General features: G+C 46.6%; 1 protein-coding gene and 1 non-coding gene across 2 annotated transcripts; one reads left to right on the plus strand and one right to left on the minus strand.

Moving 5' to 3' along the window:
* Positions 1-7964: 7964 nt before the first annotated feature.
* On the minus strand, positions 7965-16189 carry LOC114142448 (calcium and integrin-binding family member 2-like). Its single transcript, XM_028013734.1, has 6 exons — positions 16006-16189; positions 15858-15892; positions 15167-15278; positions 11493-11640; positions 9659-9854; positions 7965-8425 (listed from the first exon to the last, which is right to left on the minus strand). Exons 1-6 carry the CDS (start codon positions 16054-16056, stop codon positions 8404-8406), a joined length of 564 nt encoding a protein of 187 aa, XP_027869535.1. The 5' UTR covers positions 16057-16189; the 3' UTR covers positions 7965-8403.
* A 1057-nt stretch (positions 16190-17246) lies between these two features.
* Positions 17247-17437, plus strand: LOC114143813 (U2 spliceosomal RNA). Its single transcript, XR_003595330.1, has one exon. It is a non-coding gene; the product is annotated as a U2 spliceosomal RNA (small nuclear RNA).
* The last annotated feature ends 41 nt before the right edge of the window (positions 17438-17478 follow it).

Genomic DNA, 17478 nt, shown 5'->3' on the forward strand with positions numbered 1-17478 from the left:
ATTCAAAATGTCTTCTTGATTCAGTGCTAATTGTAGCAACAGCAGGAGTCCCCGGTGTCCACGGAGAGCAGAAGTTGTTGCTCCAGTCTTAGTTGCGCCTTCTGCAGTGGAGGACATGTGAGGACATCTTGTCTCCTCCATGCGACGGCGCAGAACATGCTGCTTAGGATGCATATTTCTGCGAAGCTGAGTTTGGTTCTGGTGAGGTTTGGGTTCCTCTGCAGACCCAGAGAGGCTCAGCAGGACCAGCTGATGAGATCCAGATGTTGGAGTTGGATCAAACACGCCGAGCTGCGATTGATCCCCAGCAGCGACGCAACGCAACATCCAGCTAACAGGACCAGAACCAAGATCCAGAACCCAGACCCAAGTCATTCGACTGTCAGTAATTGGCTGCTGGTGGTTCTGGAGATTATGGTGACCTTTGACTCTGTGGACCTTGCTGTGGTTTTGTGGATTCTGTGGTCTGGCCTTCAAACGGTTCCTGCCTCTCTGAGCGGTGTGCCGCAGGGCTCCGCTTTAGCTCTCTTGGTTTTCTCCTTGTTGCCTCTGAGATTTATTGCAAACCACCGACACTTTAAATTGACTTGTTATGCAGATGATGTGATATTTATTCACCAGGCAGAACTTTCTGTTCCCGGTTCCCGAACGACCAGCAAGCAGAACGGATCCCACATGGAGACAGAGTTGCTGCTGCTGGCCTGGGTAATTTCACCACAAGTGAAAAACCCGAAATCACGTCTGACAAAACAACTTGACTAACAAATCTCTGTTGTTCTCCAGATTTGCTTATTTTCTCCTGTTAAACCAGGTCAGGCTGTTTTTATCCGTTTGATCAACTCCAGGACTCACCACCACACCTGCCATTCTCCCGTTTTGGTCGGGAAACTACCGTACTCTTCCCCGTTCCCACCCTGCTCCTGTATTGGCATCTTTAGAATCTTGCTGTAAACATCCCGTATTATGGTAAAGATGGCGCCCAACCTGGAAATGCTTCTGGATTTATCTAGTTTGTCTAGTATGTAGTTTGTTGTTTCTGCTCGTTGACCTGTTGCTGTGTTGGGTTTTGACCCTGAAACAGTTTGGTCTCCATTGTGCCCACTGCAGAAATGGCTGTTGGTTGATTGATGGATTGATGGGGACTCCTTGGTGTCAGTGATCTTCCTCCAGAACATGGTGGAAAACTGGACCTACTCCTTCAGCGGTTGTGAAACAGTCGGCAGGTTGTTGTGCAACGCTGCAGCATCCATCATGACTCCATGTCCTCCAGCTTCACGCCGCATCGAGCATGTATCAACTATCAGAGCTGCAGAGAGCAGCCAGAGGACGCACATCTGCTAACACTCAGCCCCCTGTGAGACAGAGTGTGTGTGAGAGTGTGTGTGTTAGGGGCGGCTTAACCCGACATTATGACCTGCATAAATCTGTCCACAGACAGAGGACTCACCTCCCTGCTGAGGACAAAGACACGTCACTGGGAGGTAAATCCTTCAGATGCAGCATCAAGATCACTGGCTGAATACTGAAGCAGCTACTCAGCTGTGTGTGTGCGTGGGTGTGTGTGTGTGTGTGTGTGTGCGTTTATAGAAATGTTAATGAGTCATGAATTCAGATGAAGCGATTGACACCTGGACTAAAAATAAGACGTCTTGTTTGAACAAGTCTGACACAAACTCAATGTTCGCTCCAGGTGCAGAGGCTCTCCGGTCCAGGAGACGTTAGAATGGAAGAATGAGTGTTGATGCTCTCCAGGCAGGAACCATCCAGGTCAGGTGTCCTGACCTGTCCTCACCTGTCTTGACATGTCTTGACGTGTCAAGACCTGTGCTGACCTGTCTTAACCTGTCTTGTCCTGACCTGTCCTGTTCTGACCTTCCTTGACCTGTCCTGTCCATTTCGTACATGTCGTGACCTGTCCTGACCTGTCCTGTCTTGTCTTGACCTGTCCTGTTCTGACCTTTCTTGACCTGACCTGTCCTTTTCTGGATAGGTAAGGATGGGTAAATCCAACGAAAGCTAACGTGTTAGACTAGCACTAGCAGCAGAAATGGCTCCTAGTCTTTAGCCAAAGACTAAAGAGAAATCCTCCAACACTAAAATCTGACGCCTCCATCTTGTTTCCATCTGGTGAAGAAGGAAGTTGCTCTTAGTGTCTTCAGATGTTTTTGTGTGGTTTCCTTCAGTGGTTCTTGGTGCAGCGCCCCCACAGGCCAGGAGGGGAACAGTTGGTTTGGGTCAGAACCACAGCAGCTGGAGGTGGAGCAGATGTTCTGGTTCCAGTAAAACCGGGTCAACCGGACCATCAGGTTTGACTTAGAGACAGAGTGTTCAGGAAAATCAGGATGTTTTAACATCTTTCCTGCTTCTCTCAGAGATCCAGAGGGAAACGACTGTCTCTGTTTCCCTCTGGATGGAAACTCTTCTGGATTCAGGATTTCATCACATCCATTGTCTGGTTTGGGTTCTGGTTCTGGTCCAGATCACACTGCTGTGTGAACGAACCCCCCGCAGCTGGGCTGTTCTGGTTTCCATGAAGCGGGCCGCTTGATTGGGTCGTAATGCTGTCAGCAGTTTTCTGCAGACGTGAGGAATGTGAACATCTGATGGTTGGATCTGGTGTCTCTGATGACAGGAAGCATTTCCTTCTCATCTCTCGTCCAGAACCTCCAGGAACACGGCGTGCTGGCGGGTCGGCTGCAGCCGTCTCCCTCTAACCGGGTCAGGGGGATCTCAGGACCAATCCGGTTCTGTAAGAAACCCTCTAAGCTCATCACAAGGGGATTCTGGGAGGATTTTTCTTCCAGAACATTCTGGTGAGCATGAGGAAGAGGAGGAGGTCTGCTGATGATGGAGGAAGGCTCCGGACCCGCTCCAGGTTCTGTTCCTCTCTGAGTGTCTCCAGCAGAACCGGGACGGCTGTCCTCTGCCTGTCCAGCTGTCCAGGCCATGCCGTTATGAGAATATAAACCTGAACACTTCTGGACCAGGTGCTGGACAATCCGGGTTCTCACAGGAAGTGATGTCATATCTGCTGTCAGTCATTTCCTGAAGGACAGCAGATGGTTCCCAGAGAACAGGAAGTGATGCCGGTTTTTAACCAGAAGTTGAGGTGTTTGGGGGAATCTCTCTGTCTCAGCTTCATGTTTTATGTTTCTCCTGGACTTCCAGTGAAGAAACCGACCTGAACCGACCCAACCCGGCAGATCCAACATGAACTCACCCAAGCCCCCAGCAGCAGCAGGGCCGAGCGAGGAGCAGGAAATAACCCCTATTGTTCTGGGTCTCCAGGGGGCGAAAGCTGCAGGCACCGAGTTTAACTTTCTTTGCAGCAACAAAACGACCAAAAAAATACCCCAGAGATTTAATGACCCCCACTGCCCCTCCAGTTATCCCCCCACCCACACACACACAAACACCATTTACCCCCCACCCCACCCTGCTCCTGCTGCGCTTTCCTCTTCTGTCCGTTTCTGCTTTCTGTTTCTTGGTCAGCAGTCTTCTGGCGCCCTCCAGTGGTCAGACTGGTGGACTGCACTAGCGCCATCAGGCCCGTCATCAGTCACATCAGGGCCGTGCAGAGACCTTTGGAGGGGCGGGGGCTCAAAGTTAAAAATGGGCCCTTTGAACAAGGTCTTAAAACACCATACAACAACACAGCAACAACCCAGATTGATCAACAATCTGATATTTAATCAGACCACACCGTATCACTGTCATCATGTGGGGACGATGCAAAGCTAATATAATCTTTGTTTCCCCTATAGGTATAATGTTGCTGCTGGAGGCTGAGCTGATCTGAGACTGTAGCTGTTAAACAGACCAGAGGAGAGAAGGTCAAAGGTCAAAGGTTATGAAGTTATGAAATAAGAAAATCTTATGCTATTTTATTAAATAAGCCCTAGTACTTCAGTTTAACCTCTAACCTGGCTGGAGATGATTTAAAGACCAAAAAGCTCAGAGGGTTCACTCTACATCAGCTTTCTATATTGGCACCTCTAGATCTAGAATTATAAGACTGAGATATCAAGGCAAAGAAAACTCAGTAGCTGCTGGTAGGGACCATTCAGGGGCCTCTAGAGATTCAGGGGCCCCTAGAAATGGTCTAATTGTACCACAGACCATAGATCTAAACCTGTAGCATCATTTATAGAGAATAACAATGTTATTACATTTTATTTAATGGATCAGCTGAGAAAAAAAACTACATTTAGGATTTAATTAGGACGTTTACTTTGTAAAAGTTTAAATAATCATCTTGATAGTTTGATTGTTGTGTTACCATGGCTACAATATGGTGTAATAACTCAAGATGGCGGCGCATGTAGACGCAGCGGCTCTGTGCTCACTGACTCGAAGTTCGTCTTTTGCTCGGTTAAAAACACCTAAAACCGACAACATTTACTGGCCATCGGTCAAGCAATCGGGGGAAGTCTGTCACAGGAGCTTTTCCGTGTCCACAACAACATTCCGGTCGATATTGCTCGGACACCGGGCTCTCTCTGGATTACAATCCCATTATCTACGACAAGGCGACGGCGCAGGGATGTAAACAGAAGAGGGGGCGTCGTAGCGGCGTGTTAGCGAGGCTCAGGAAACAGCCACACAAACCACCGCTACCAAGCATCTTTCTCTCCACCGTGAGGTCTCTCGTTAACAAACTGGACGAATGGAAGCTGTGGATTGCAACTGACAACCTCATCCGGGAATGCTGCATTCTGTTGATCACGGAGACGTGGTTAAATCCAACCATACCGGACCCGGAGATCGAGCTAGCAGGCTACACAGCACACCGACAGGACCGATCAGCGAGCTCCGGTAAGAAAAGAGGAGGTGGACTATGAGTTTATGTAAATAACAGCTGGTGTACGAACTCCACAGTAGTTGTTAGCCACTGTTCTCCAGGCGTGGAGTTCATCACAATTAAATGCAGACCCCGATACCTCCCACGTGAGTTTAACGCCATTTTACTCACTGCGGTTTACATAGCACCGGATGCTAACGCTAGCTCGACCGTGGGACTCCTGCATGATACTATCAGCAACAACCAGAACCAGAACCCCGAGGCTGTTCACATCGTCTCTGGGGACTTTAATCACGCTGATCTGAAATCAGTCCTCCCTAAACTCCATCAACACGTAAAGTTCACAACCAGGGGTGATAAAACTCTGGACAAGCTGGACACAAACATCAGACAGGCATACAGGGCTAAACCCTTAGCACACCTTGGCCAGTCTGATCACGTGTCCCTGCTACTGATCCCTGCTTACACCCCCCTGCAGAAACGTGTCCCCAGTACAACCCAGACTGTCACCATCTGGCCTGAGGATGCCTCTCACCAACTACAGGACTGCTTCCAGAGAACTGACTGGGAGGTTTTTGCACATCGGGACCTGGAGAACTACACCTCAGCAGTCTTGGACTACATCAGGTTCTGCACGGACAATGTCACCTGGAACAGACTCATGAGGATCGATCCGAATAGGAAACCCTGGATGACTAAGGAGGTCCGGGGCCTCTTGAAAGCCAGGAACGCTGCTTTCAGGTCTGGGGACAAAGCACTCTACAGTTCTGCCAGAGCCAACCTGAGAAGAGGCATCTGCCAAGCTAAGGCATCATACAGAGGGAGAATAGAGAAGCAGCTCAGGAGCAACAACACCAGGCAGGTGTGGCAGGGTGTTCAGCACATTACAAGCTACAGATCCAGCAACCAGCCATGCACGGAGGGAACCACTTCCCTGGCAGAGGAGATGAATATCTTCTTTGCCCACTTTGAGGCGACACCTACCACAGCTCCATCACAGTTGCCTGTCCACAGCAGCTCTGCTCTCACAGTAGAGGAGTGTGAGGTGAGGCAGGTGATGAGGAAGGTGAACCCAAGGAAGGCTGCGGGACCTGATGGTGTGTCGGGACAGGTGCTTAAAGACTGTGCAGACCAACTGGCTGGAATCTTCACAAAGATTTTTAACCAGTCCCTGTCTCAAGCCACTGTCCCTCCCTGCCTAAAGTCCTCTACCATTGTCCCCCTGCCGAAAAGAACCAACATCAACACCCTGAACGACTACCGTCCAGTGGCACTCACACCGATCATCATGAAGTGCTTGGAGAGACTGGTGCGGAGTCACATCCTCGCTGGCCTGCCTGCTGAGCTGGACCCTCTCCAATTTGCCTACAAAGCAAAGAGGTCCACAGAGGACGCTGTATCCACAGCACTTCATGCTGCCCTGACCCACTTAGAGAAGCAGGGGAGCTACGTCAGAATGCTCTTCGTGGACTTCAGCTCAGCATTTAATACTATACTTCCCCAACGTCTGGTGTCCAAGCTAGCAAACCTTGGGCTCCCATCAGCCACCTGCAGTTGGATCCTGGACTTCCTAACAGGTCGCTCCCAGAGGGTCAGACTGGGCCCCCACACCTCCACTGCTCTGAGCCTGAACACCGGATCGCCACAGGGTTGCGTGCTCAGCCCACTTCTCTACACCCTCTACACTCATGACTGTGTCTCCAACCACCTCAGCAACAAGATCATAAAGTTTGCAGATGACACGACTGTTGTTGGTCTCATCTCAGGCAGGAAGGGGGAGCTGGAGTACAGGGATGAGGTGAAGCAGCTGTCAGAGTGGTGCAAAGTCAATAACCTGCTCCTCAACACCTCCAAAACAAAGGAGCTGGTGATCGACTTCAGGAAGAACAAAACGGACATCCAGCCTCTCACCATCAGTGGGACCTGTGTGGAGAGGGTCCCAGTGTTCAGGTTTCTGGGCATGGAGTTGGAGGACAAGCTAACCTGGAGCACCAACACCAAGGAGCTGTTGAAGAAGGCACAGCAGAGACTGTACTTTCTGAGAATACTCAAGAAGAACCGTCTCCCCTCAGACCTGCTGCAGGCCTTCTATCACTGCTCCATAGAAAGTGTGCTCACGTACGGTCTGTGTGTCTGGTACGGCAGCAGCACATCCGTGGACAAGAAGGCGCTCCAGAGGGTTGTTAGGGCAGCAGAGAGAACCATAGGCTGCCCCCTCCCCACTATGGAACAGATTTACACTTCCAGGCTCCACAAGAAAGTTTTGGACATTTTAAATGACTCTTCACACCCTGGCCATGGTCTCTTCCAGCTGCTGCCATCAGGCAAGAGATACAGAGCAATAAAAACCAGGACAAATCGCCTAAAAAACCGTTTTTACCCGATGGCAATCATGGCACTAAATTCAAAGGCATAAGAACTTCTGCTCTTGACACCACTTTGTTAAAAATGTAAATTCTGTTGCGACACCTCCAGGCGCTGCAACCATCTTCTGATGTCTATTTATTTCTCATTTTGTACTATTTATTTCTTTATCTTTGTATATTATGTATATACACATAACCTGCATCTTAACTTGAGTCGAGCAAATCTCAATCTGGTTGTAATCTGTTGATAACAATGACAAATAAATCTTATCTTATCTTATTTTATCTTATCTTATCTTAATCTTTGTGTTTGTTCACAAATACGTCACAGCAAATAACCAATAATCAGTGATTGACTTTAAACCTGGTCTCCCCTCACAGATTCACTAAATCTACATTTAAACATGTTAGTGATGCTGGGGGGGGGGGGTTCTGTCTAAGGCCCCATATTACCTTGGGCCGGCCCTGCATGAACAGCCTCTGGGCTGGAATCTACCTGGAATCTACCTGGAATCCCCTGGTAGTCCCTCTGCCTATGTCTGGTTCTGACCCACAGCAGTACAGGCTGCCTGTAGAGAACCAGGCGTTTAGTACCTGAGTCACCATGAAGCATTTATTACTGTAGCAGTGATAATAAGGCAAAACATTATGACCACTGAGAGGTCAATTATCTGTCTGTGATGGAGCTCATTAATGTGTGTGTGTGTGAAGGCACATGAAGCAGGAAGTGGACCTCTGCCAGATGAGTGACTCTGACTCCAGGACTCTTTGGTTGAATGAGGCTGAGACGCAGCGGACCAAATCAAACCTTTTATTTGCCAGAAAACATTCAGAGCTGAACAGGTGAAGGTGTGATCATACCTGTCGACAGGTGAAGGAGTGTGAAAGCCAGACTGACAGAGAGCCCTTCCTTTAACTGAGCCACAGTTTACAATGATTGTCAGTTTGCAGCAGAAGGCGTCACTAAGCAGCTATGTACAGCATGCGAGGAGGGGAGCTGGGGTTGCATAGCTGCTCGCTGTTTGCCCTTTAACCGTGTGCTTTTAGACCAAGTCCAGGTTGTCCCACAGCGCCGGAACCAGATGGGTCCAGTAGGGTTCAGCTGGGTCCAGAACAATCAGAGTGATCCAGAAGATCCAGAACCGGTCCTGGTCACAGACTGCAGACTCAGTGGAGTCAGGAATGAGTCGAGGTGAGACATCTGTCCTCTACAGGATCTCTGTTGGAGGACTGCCCTCATATTCGTACGTGGAAGTTGCTGCAGAAACAGAGAAGAAGAAGCAGACGCTTTATCCACATCACTGATTATTGATTCCTCTTCATCCTGGTTCTGACTGGAGCTCCAGTGACTCGGCAGGTCACCTCCTCCCCCTCCCCCCCCGACAGTAATGTGACCTCCCTGGTTGCTGTTGCCATGGTGACAGCATCCCCTGAGCCCCCTCCCCCTGGTGATGGATGGTCAGCAGTAAAAGCTTTTATCTCTGCAGCTCCATGCGGTGCTCCAGGCCTTGCCGGGTTTACGGCTCTGATCCGATTGTTTTGCTGGTTCCGCTTGACGTGGCTCAGTTAAAGGCTGTTATTGATCAGGTGATGGCTGATCAGGAGGTGGCGCTCTGTGGAGTCTCTAACCTCCGCCTTTATCGCACGCATTTACACGATTGTTCTGATCTTTCATTCCCATTAATTCCTCTCTGACCCGTTTCCTCTCTGACCCGTTTCCTCTCTGAAATGTTTCCTCTCTGAAATGTTTCCTCTCTGACCCGTTTCCTCTCTGACCCGTTTCCTCTCTGAAATGTTTCCTCTCTGAAATGTTTCCTCTCTGACCCGTTTCCTCTCTGACCCGTTTCCTCTCTGAAATGTTTCCTCTCTGAAATGTTTCCTCTCTGACCCGTTTCCTCTCTGAAATGTTTCCTCTCTGACCCGTTTCCTCTCTGACCCGTTTCCTCTCTGAAATGTTTCCTCTCTGAAATGTTTCCTCTCTGACCCGTTTCCTCTCTGAAATGTTTCCTCTCTGACCCGTTTCCTCTCTGACCCGTTTCCTCTCTGAAATGTTTCCTCTCTGAAATGTTTCCTCTCTGACCCGTTTCCTCTCTGACCCGTTTCCTCTCTGAAATGTTTCCTCTCTGAAATGTTTCCTCTCTGACCCGTTTCCTCTCTGAAATGTTTCCTCTCTGAAATGTTTCCTCTCTGACCCGTTTCCTCTCTGACCCGTTTCCTCTCTGAAATGTTTCCTCTCTGACCCGTTTCCTCTCTGAAATGTTTCCTCTCTGAAATGTTTCCTCTCTGACCCGTTTCCTCTCTGACCCGTTTCCTCTCTGAAATGTTTCCTCTCTGACCCGTTTCCTCTCTGAAATGTTTCCTCTCTGAAATGTTTCCTCTCTGACCCGTTTCCTCTCTGACCCGTTTCCTCTCTGACCCGTTTCCTCTCTGAAATGTTTCCTCTCTGACCCGTTTCCAGGTGAAATGTTGGCTGTGATGTTGGAGACGTTACCTCAGGAAGTCTGGAGCTTTGGAGATCATGTTCTCGAAGTCGGCGAAGGAGAGCTTGTTGTCGGCGTCGAGGTCGGCCTCCTCGATGGCCTTGTCGCACACCAGCCTGACCTCCTCTGGGGTCAGCTCTCCTTTGGTCAGCTTGTTCAGCGTCTTCTGCAGATCCTCCTTACAGATGAAATTGTCCCTGTTGAAGTCTGGAGCAGGAAGACATCAGCTCAGATTCTGCTTTTCATTTCTTTTACTAAAACGCTGCTAGTTATTTTTGTAATGGTAGTAAACTATTCATAATCAATTGTGTAAATTATTTAAAATTGTAGACTATTTAAGTAAAATTTGTAAAAATTGTTTGAAATGAATTTCCAGATTTTGCAGATTGTTTATGGATGTTTCTTTTGATTAGCACTGTTGTTTATATTTTGTTTTGTTTAATGGTATTTGCTCTTTGTAATGTTTCTTTATTTTGTATGTGCCTCCCAGGCTGCCGTAGCCAATGAGGGCAGGCCTAAAAAATCTGGCAGCGTTTTTGTACCAATGAATGTTTTTCACTGTTATGATGTGAGTTTTTCTGTGTGTTTATTTTAAGTCTCTGAGTCTCCATGTTGTCCTGTCGTCTTATTGATTGTTCCCAGCTGTGTCTCGTTTCCTGATTACCTCCTGTGTATTTAATGTCACCCGTGTTTCTGTGTCTTTGTGGGGCCTCGTCTAACCTGTCAATCTGTCCTGTTGTCCATTCGTTGGACCAGTTGCTGCCAGTGTTGAGCCTTAGCTTTCAGCTGTGCTGCCTGGTTTTTGGACTTTGTACTTTGTGTAAAGATTGTCATTTGCATCATCAGCGTCTGCCTCACCACCATCCACCACACTTCATGACAGGCACAAAGAAACCAACGCTTGCTGTTCCCTGGTGATGTTTTCTTTTATTTCTTTAAGTTTTGTATTCTAATGTTTGTGTATGTTTTAGTATTCACAGTGACTTCGATGATCTGCATCCTAGAAAATAAACTAAATTGAAAATCACCTGTTGAGACGCTGAGTAATCATTATTATTACACTTATAATAACAATGTAATAGACAGATTGGACCTGAGGACATTTTGTTTGGACAGAAATGTTCATGTCTTTAGAGAGTTTTAAGGTGCTTCCATTTTAATCCAACTGCGGTTCAGTTGGTGTGAACGCTAATCGACCTCTGACCTCTGGTCCTCCAAACCTCTGTCTGGGTTCGGTTTGAATGTGAACACCAAGCGGACCGGAGACCGCTCCAAAAGCAGGAAGTGGACTACAGTGCAGGGCATTCTGGGTAAATACAACCCAAACTAATGTGCTAGCCTAGCGCTAGCAGCAGAAATGGCTCCTGGCTCCAAAGACTAAAGAGAAATCCACCAACACTAAAATCTGACACCTGCATCTTGTTTCCATCTGGTGAAGAAGGAATTGGCATAAAACCAGAGTTTTATCAAACTTGGTATGTTTATATTGAGCAAATTAATTTTCATAATTCCACTTTGGTCAGTGGAAACTCCAGTGTTTCCACGTGAACAAGCTTATCCACATGTGATTGTAATGGATTTTCTTATTCAACGGAAACACTCAATTTGCACAACGGTGTTTAACACATTATTGAAAAAGTTTTGCTTTTGTAACAGAAACGCAGCGACTTTCTGCACCAAAACCAAGGCGAGAAGGTCGGACTGAAGTGATGAAGGAAGGTTTGAAATTCATCACAGTTCAGCCTCAGATTTGAACAACTTTAGGTTTTATTATGTAGTGATTCTGATAGGATGAGAACCTGAGAGAGGAGTGTTCATCCTCAGGTTCATGAGAGAGCATCCTACCGTAGATCTTGAAGGCATAGATGGTCTTCAGCTCTCTGGGGGACGTCTCACAGAGAGCTGAAAACATGTCCACGAAGTCATTGAAGCTCATGTTGCCCTGTCCGTCCTCAGAGAACGTCTCCACAATCCTGTCCCTGAACGGGTTCTCCTGCACACACACACACACACACACACATTTGTCTCACTGTCTTTGCAGGGACTTTCCATTGACTTCCATTCATTTCTACAGTCTAACCTCTAACCTCTACATCCCTGACCCCAGGATGTATACCTCTACATTGAGTTACCATTTGACCTTGGTTCAAGGATCAAGGCTACCTTATGACCTACTGGTGGAGTTAAGGGTTAGGGTACCCACTCTCACTCTCTGACTCTCCATCTCATAATTTCCATATTTTTTATATTTTTTACTTTTTTACCAATTTGTTTTAACTTTAACTCTTCCACTCCATCTCTCCCTCACCTTAACCATCCCCTTTTAATAACCCTAACCCCCCCTTTAAACCTCCCCTCCACACACACACAACCTTTTAGCTTTCACCAACACTTTACCCTAAACCTAACCACTCCCCTCTTCAGAACCTCATCCTACCAGCTCCTCTCTCCTCCTCCTACTAAACGGAGCACCAACACCCACAGGAATATGCCAGCCATATTCCAGGCACCTTACTGTGCACATACAAACCAAAAGGATGTTCGCAGGAACATCCGCCCACACCATACACCTCCATCAGATAGCACCCCGTGGCCCAGGATAGATGTATGATTTTGAGTGAGCGTGCACTACCTATAGGGTACCACTATGGGCCGGAACCAATGGTGGTGGGCTCGGACACCCTGAGAGTGAAAATCTCTAACACCTAACCCAGCCAGATCCTCGGTCACCTGTCTGTTGAAGCCTCAGGTTGTCGCAAGACGTAATCCACTTTCTGCACCCACAACAAACAACGAAACAATCTCATTCTCACTATAACACCCACAAATGAACAAAAATCCATCCCTCTCTTCCACCTCAATTTCTCTTTCTGCCCCTCCTTTTAGAACAAAGTAACACATTATTGAAGAGCTCAAACCTTTAAATAAAGATAAAAACCAACCTAGCCTACATCAATTCCAACAAACACATTTAAAAACACACATTTCCTCTGGCGGGGACGTAAACCGTAGATACACACTTTCCAGATCTAGAAACACTTAAAAATATTCTTTAAAAAAATCCTTTTCCTTTTCTGAAAACTAGAAACAGTCCAGAAAAATGCAGGTTCGCTCCTCCAAACTCAGAAACAAAACCAATTAATCAAAACTAAATTCCAATTACTCTTTACCAAAATTGGAATTCCAAAATTTAAGATTTTAATACTAAACTTTATTTAACACAAACTCCATTTATTTTCCCGCCTCCCAACAAAACAAACCTCTCAGGTTACACACGCTAGGAACCAGAACAATACACACCAATCACACATAGGGGGCAGCACAGCGCAGCACTGCACACCCGGACCAATCCCACACTAACAGAACCCAAACCACCAATCAGGAGAGCCGCTCCGGTCCATAAAGAGAACCGCATCGGACCACTAATCCTCACTTTGGGACTGCAGGAGGAACTCAGGACGCCGAGGAACCGAAACACACCAGAACCAACAACCAACAGTTCTTTAAGAACTATTTTAACTATTTTTAACTATTTATTTAACTATTTAAATCTTTAAGAACTATTCCAGAAAAAGAAAGATCCTCCGCTTTCCTTGTCTCCTCTCGCCATCAGGAGCCGCCGCCGCCTGGGGCCGACAAGCGGCCACTGCCGGCACCGAACGGGACCGCGAACCAGACCAGCGGCAACCGCCGTCGCCCAACTAACACACACACACACACACACACCCACACACACACACACATTCTCGCTCTCCACAGAACACAAACAGACCGAAACGTAGAGAATCAACAGAGAAACTCTTCTGCGGCGTTAAGGGTTAGTGTGTTAGTGGACCCGGTACGTATCAGCCTATAGGAAGGCGACTCTGGGACTCAGGAGTCATCAATGCGGTCCAGGTTCTAGAGGAATAGCCTCACACACACAGCGGGTTCACATAAACTAAACCCAACTTTATTTCCCCACCGGACCCAGTAACTGAACTCCAATCAGGACAAAAACTCAACTTAAAGTTCTGCTAAACAGCCTGCAAGCTCCCTAAACAAAATAATAAATCCAACCGTTTACAGTTAAAAAATAAACTAGAATAATAACAAGGACAGCAGTCATTTTAAATTTCCTCCTCTGCAGCTCGATCAATTAGATCCCAAATCTTAATAGATCAACAACTTTCAGGTTTTCAAAACAGCCTTAAGGCTTCAATTCATCCACTTCTTACTACTCCCAAACGAAATAAACAATTTTACCTTCTATTAGGTTATTTAGAAATAAAATAAAAAAACTACACAGAAGGCAGCTGGTCCGCCATTTTATTTTCCTCCACCTCTGTCTAAATATTTATGGATAAACCTGCAAGTTAAAGATCTGCTAAACAGTCTTTAGGCTCAAAATTAATTTAATCATACTTCCTCAAAACGAAATAATAATAAATTCAATAATTAATGTTCTCTTAACACAGCCGCCCCGTCTCCCCGCTCTAAACCAAAACTGACCGCGAAGTCAAACGAAACCAGAACCAACAATTAAAAAATACTCAGAATAACGAACCACTAGACGCTCTGAAAATCTACAAACGAACAACTCAGAAAGAACCTGATTTACAATCTAACTAACCAAAACCAAACTAAAAACTGCAGCTATAATTAGAAACCCAACAACTTGCGCTACCAAACGTTAGCTTCCTCGTTTTTCAAGCTTTATTTATCACCAAACTCACCTAATAATTGGACACAGAACTTGACCTGGAGGCCTGATCACCTTGGGGGGCCACCGCTGGTTAGACGCCTGTTTGACCCAGCTTAAGTTCTGATTAAGTTATCAGAACTTAAGCTGATCTAGTTAATTAAGTTCTGATTAAGTTCTGAAATTCTTCTCAGCTTAGATACGACTTAACACCGAGGCGGCACTAATAGCGTTATTAAATTAGGCCAAATAAAAGAGTGTAGCCTAAAATAAACACTTTTCTTTATTAATTGCCCATTAATTAGAAACAGGGAGTCTGAATTCTGCTAGCTTGTGTTACCGCTCTCCGCGTCCAAAACAGCGTTAAACCTCCTTTATCACCAGAACATGGCTTCCCTGTCCCCAACTGGAATGTCCTAATCCTTCAGTCTTTATCTTTATTTATGTGAAGATACTACCTAACCTCAGAATAGAATATACATACCATCTTATAAGACTGTTATTATTTTTAAATACTTATTGCTGTATCTTATACTTGGGATAAGCAAAAGGAGGTGAGCTCTAGTGACGCCTTGACTGTTTGGGTCAATTCAGGGAATGTCATTGTGACACTAAACATCCCTAGTCGTAAAACCCAAGACAACAGAATTTGTCCCCACAACATAATATGTGTCAGAAAAATGGTCCCAACAATGCATTAAATACATGGTACACACACACACACACACACACACACACACACACATCAGTGGAGACGAGCATCCACCTGTTGAAGAACAGCAGAACATCTGTATCTGTCGGCCCAGGTTCTGGAGGACCCGGCGGTGGACCTGCGTACCTTGAGCTCCGGCATGGTGACGATGAGCGCCATCGGGACTTTGATGTCCGGGTTGTTGGTGTAGTCCAGCGGCACCAGGTGTGGAGCCAGCTCCCGGTACCGTCCGTGGAGGCTGCAGAGCACAGAGGCACGGTGAGACAACGGTCCATCCGTCCTGGCGCCGCCCCCTGCTGACACCAGAAACCACTACAACTAGACACAGTGAGACGTCCTGCTGTCCATGTCTGATTCTGGTCAGACCTTTCAGGACTGTGTCAAATGTTTTTTCAATAAACTGGTCTAAATGGCAGATAATGAATAATTCCTGTGAAAGACTTCTCCTCCTCCCTGTCGGCAGCATTTGTCTCATAAATCCACCAAAAGTCCTCTTCATGTGACCAAAGCAACTGCTAGGAACACCAGCCTGTCCAGCTGTACACCTCGCCACTGTCTCACTGCAGGAACCCTGACGTGATGACACCGCCGTTCTGGAGAGCTGAGTTCACATGTCTACTCTGATTCTGGATCCTATTTCTGCTTACCTGGACTCCAGCTGGACTCCAGCTGGAGTCCAGCTGGAGTCCAGCTGACCTATTTTCAGGCTGTTTCTGTCTGGTTTGTGGCTGAGACGATGTCTCTGTGTCTCCTACGTCTCCTATGTCTCTGTGTCTCAGCCCTCCTCCTCCTGATGAAGTGTGATGTGTGGACTCACCTCAGGATCTCCTTCCGGGTGAAATGGGTGCAGTCCTGTAAACAAGCAGAGAAACGGGTCAGCATCTGTCTTCGGGGATCCAATCAGCAGCCTCAGCTCCGTCCTGCCTGTTGTGGCTGTGAAGTGTCGTGATTTATGCGGGGCAGACCTGATACGCCTCAAGCTGCTCCTCGGTGAAGGTCGTCTGCTTGTTGCCCATGGTGCGCGGCGGATCGTCCCATCACAGAGCTGCATCCCACTGGAGAATCCCCCACCTCCACGCCAGGAGCTTCACGTCCAGGCGGAGGCTCTGCATCCGGCTCCCAGGATGATGCTCCTTCTGCTGGAGGAGGAGCGGTACACTGCCCTGATGCTTTCAGGTGCTGCTGAGAAAATATGACTTTCAGGAGCCTGACAGAGGAATACTAAAAATTATTGAGGAATGCTAAAAATTATGTCTATGATTTATTATATTTACAATTTCAATATGTTTTTGTTTGTTTTACAGAAACATTTTTTGTTGAGTTAAATATTTATTAAACAACTTATCCTCATGTGTTATGAACAGTACAGCCATGACAAACCTTAAACTAAATCTGGGCTGAAGTAACGGATTTATCAGTGAAAATAAGAGTCTCAGGTGTGGAGAAACTGGTCATTTGGAGAGCACCTGAAGGCAGCAGAGCGCCTCACCTGGTTTGCCTCAATGGAAAGTCAAATAACTACACAATTCACTTTTATATAATAGCTAAATATTCTACAAACAATGCGTTGATGCACTGGTCCTGCATGGACAGGTTTATTTAATTGAACTTTTATTAACCCAATAAAAACCTATGAGACGGGCAGTGGGGAGCACCTGCCCCAACATTAAATAAATGATTATTATTTACATTGTATTTTTATGTGTGCATCTGTTTGTGCCCCTCAACAATAAAATATAAATGTGTAAATTAACCTCAATGGAACAGACCCTCCACTAGGGGGCGGTGTAGGCTCGTTGTGTAGAGTCACAATCACTGAAAGGCTTCCTTAATTTCAACCAAACAGCTGCAGTCATTGTAATGAAATGGAAATCCCATGACTTGTACACATAACATGTCAGCTGCATTCATATTTAAACGTCTAGGTGAGGATCAAACGTTTTTAAACGTGTTTTAACTTCCAGGCTTTCTATTGGAGCTCAGCAAATCACGTGACTAGAAATGACCAAATCTGTTTCTTTTTCACACGAGCTTTTAGTTTAATTCAGCTCATGTATCTTTATTTTCCGCTGCAAAACATCAGTGATGTTGAAACAATGTTTTCTATTTACAGTTCTTATTTTTTTATAAAATGTCACATTTTCCGAACCGGGAGTCAAAACGGGACTTTCGAGGTTGAAATGGTTTCCCTTTCCTAGCGCCTGGCATCGCTTCTCGGCCTTTTGGCTAAGATCAAGTGTAGTATCTGTTCTTATCAGTTTAATATCTGATACGTCCCCTACCCGGGGACCATATATTAAATTGATTTTTGGAGCAGGGAGATGGAATAGGGGCTTGCTCCGTCCACTCCACGCATCGACCTGGTATTGCAGTACCTCCAGGACCGGTGCACCCCCTCAGGCTGTTACATGGAAAACTGATGGTTACAAAATCACTGT

Source organism: Xiphophorus couchianus, chromosome 4 (assembly GCF_001444195.1).
Source record: "Xiphophorus couchianus chromosome 4, X_couchianus-1.0, whole genome shotgun sequence".
Taxonomy (NCBI): domain Eukaryota; kingdom Metazoa; phylum Chordata; class Actinopteri; order Cyprinodontiformes; family Poeciliidae; genus Xiphophorus; species Xiphophorus couchianus.

Bases quoted from the DNA above. Each gene is read 5' to 3' on its own strand.
- LOC114142448 (XM_028013734.1), bottom strand. From the start codon at position 16,056: ATGGGCAACAAGCAGACGACCTTCACCGAGGAGCAGCTTGAGGCGTAT. The intron at 9,855-11,492 runs GTAGGATGCTCT...TTCCTGCTCCAG, and splicing joins CTATGCCTTCAAGATCTACG to ACTTCAACAGGGACAATTTC. The intron at 8,426-9,658 runs GTAACGTCTCCA...CTGTTTCTGCAG, and splicing joins AAAGCTCCAGACTTCCTGAG to CAACTTCCACGTACGAATAT.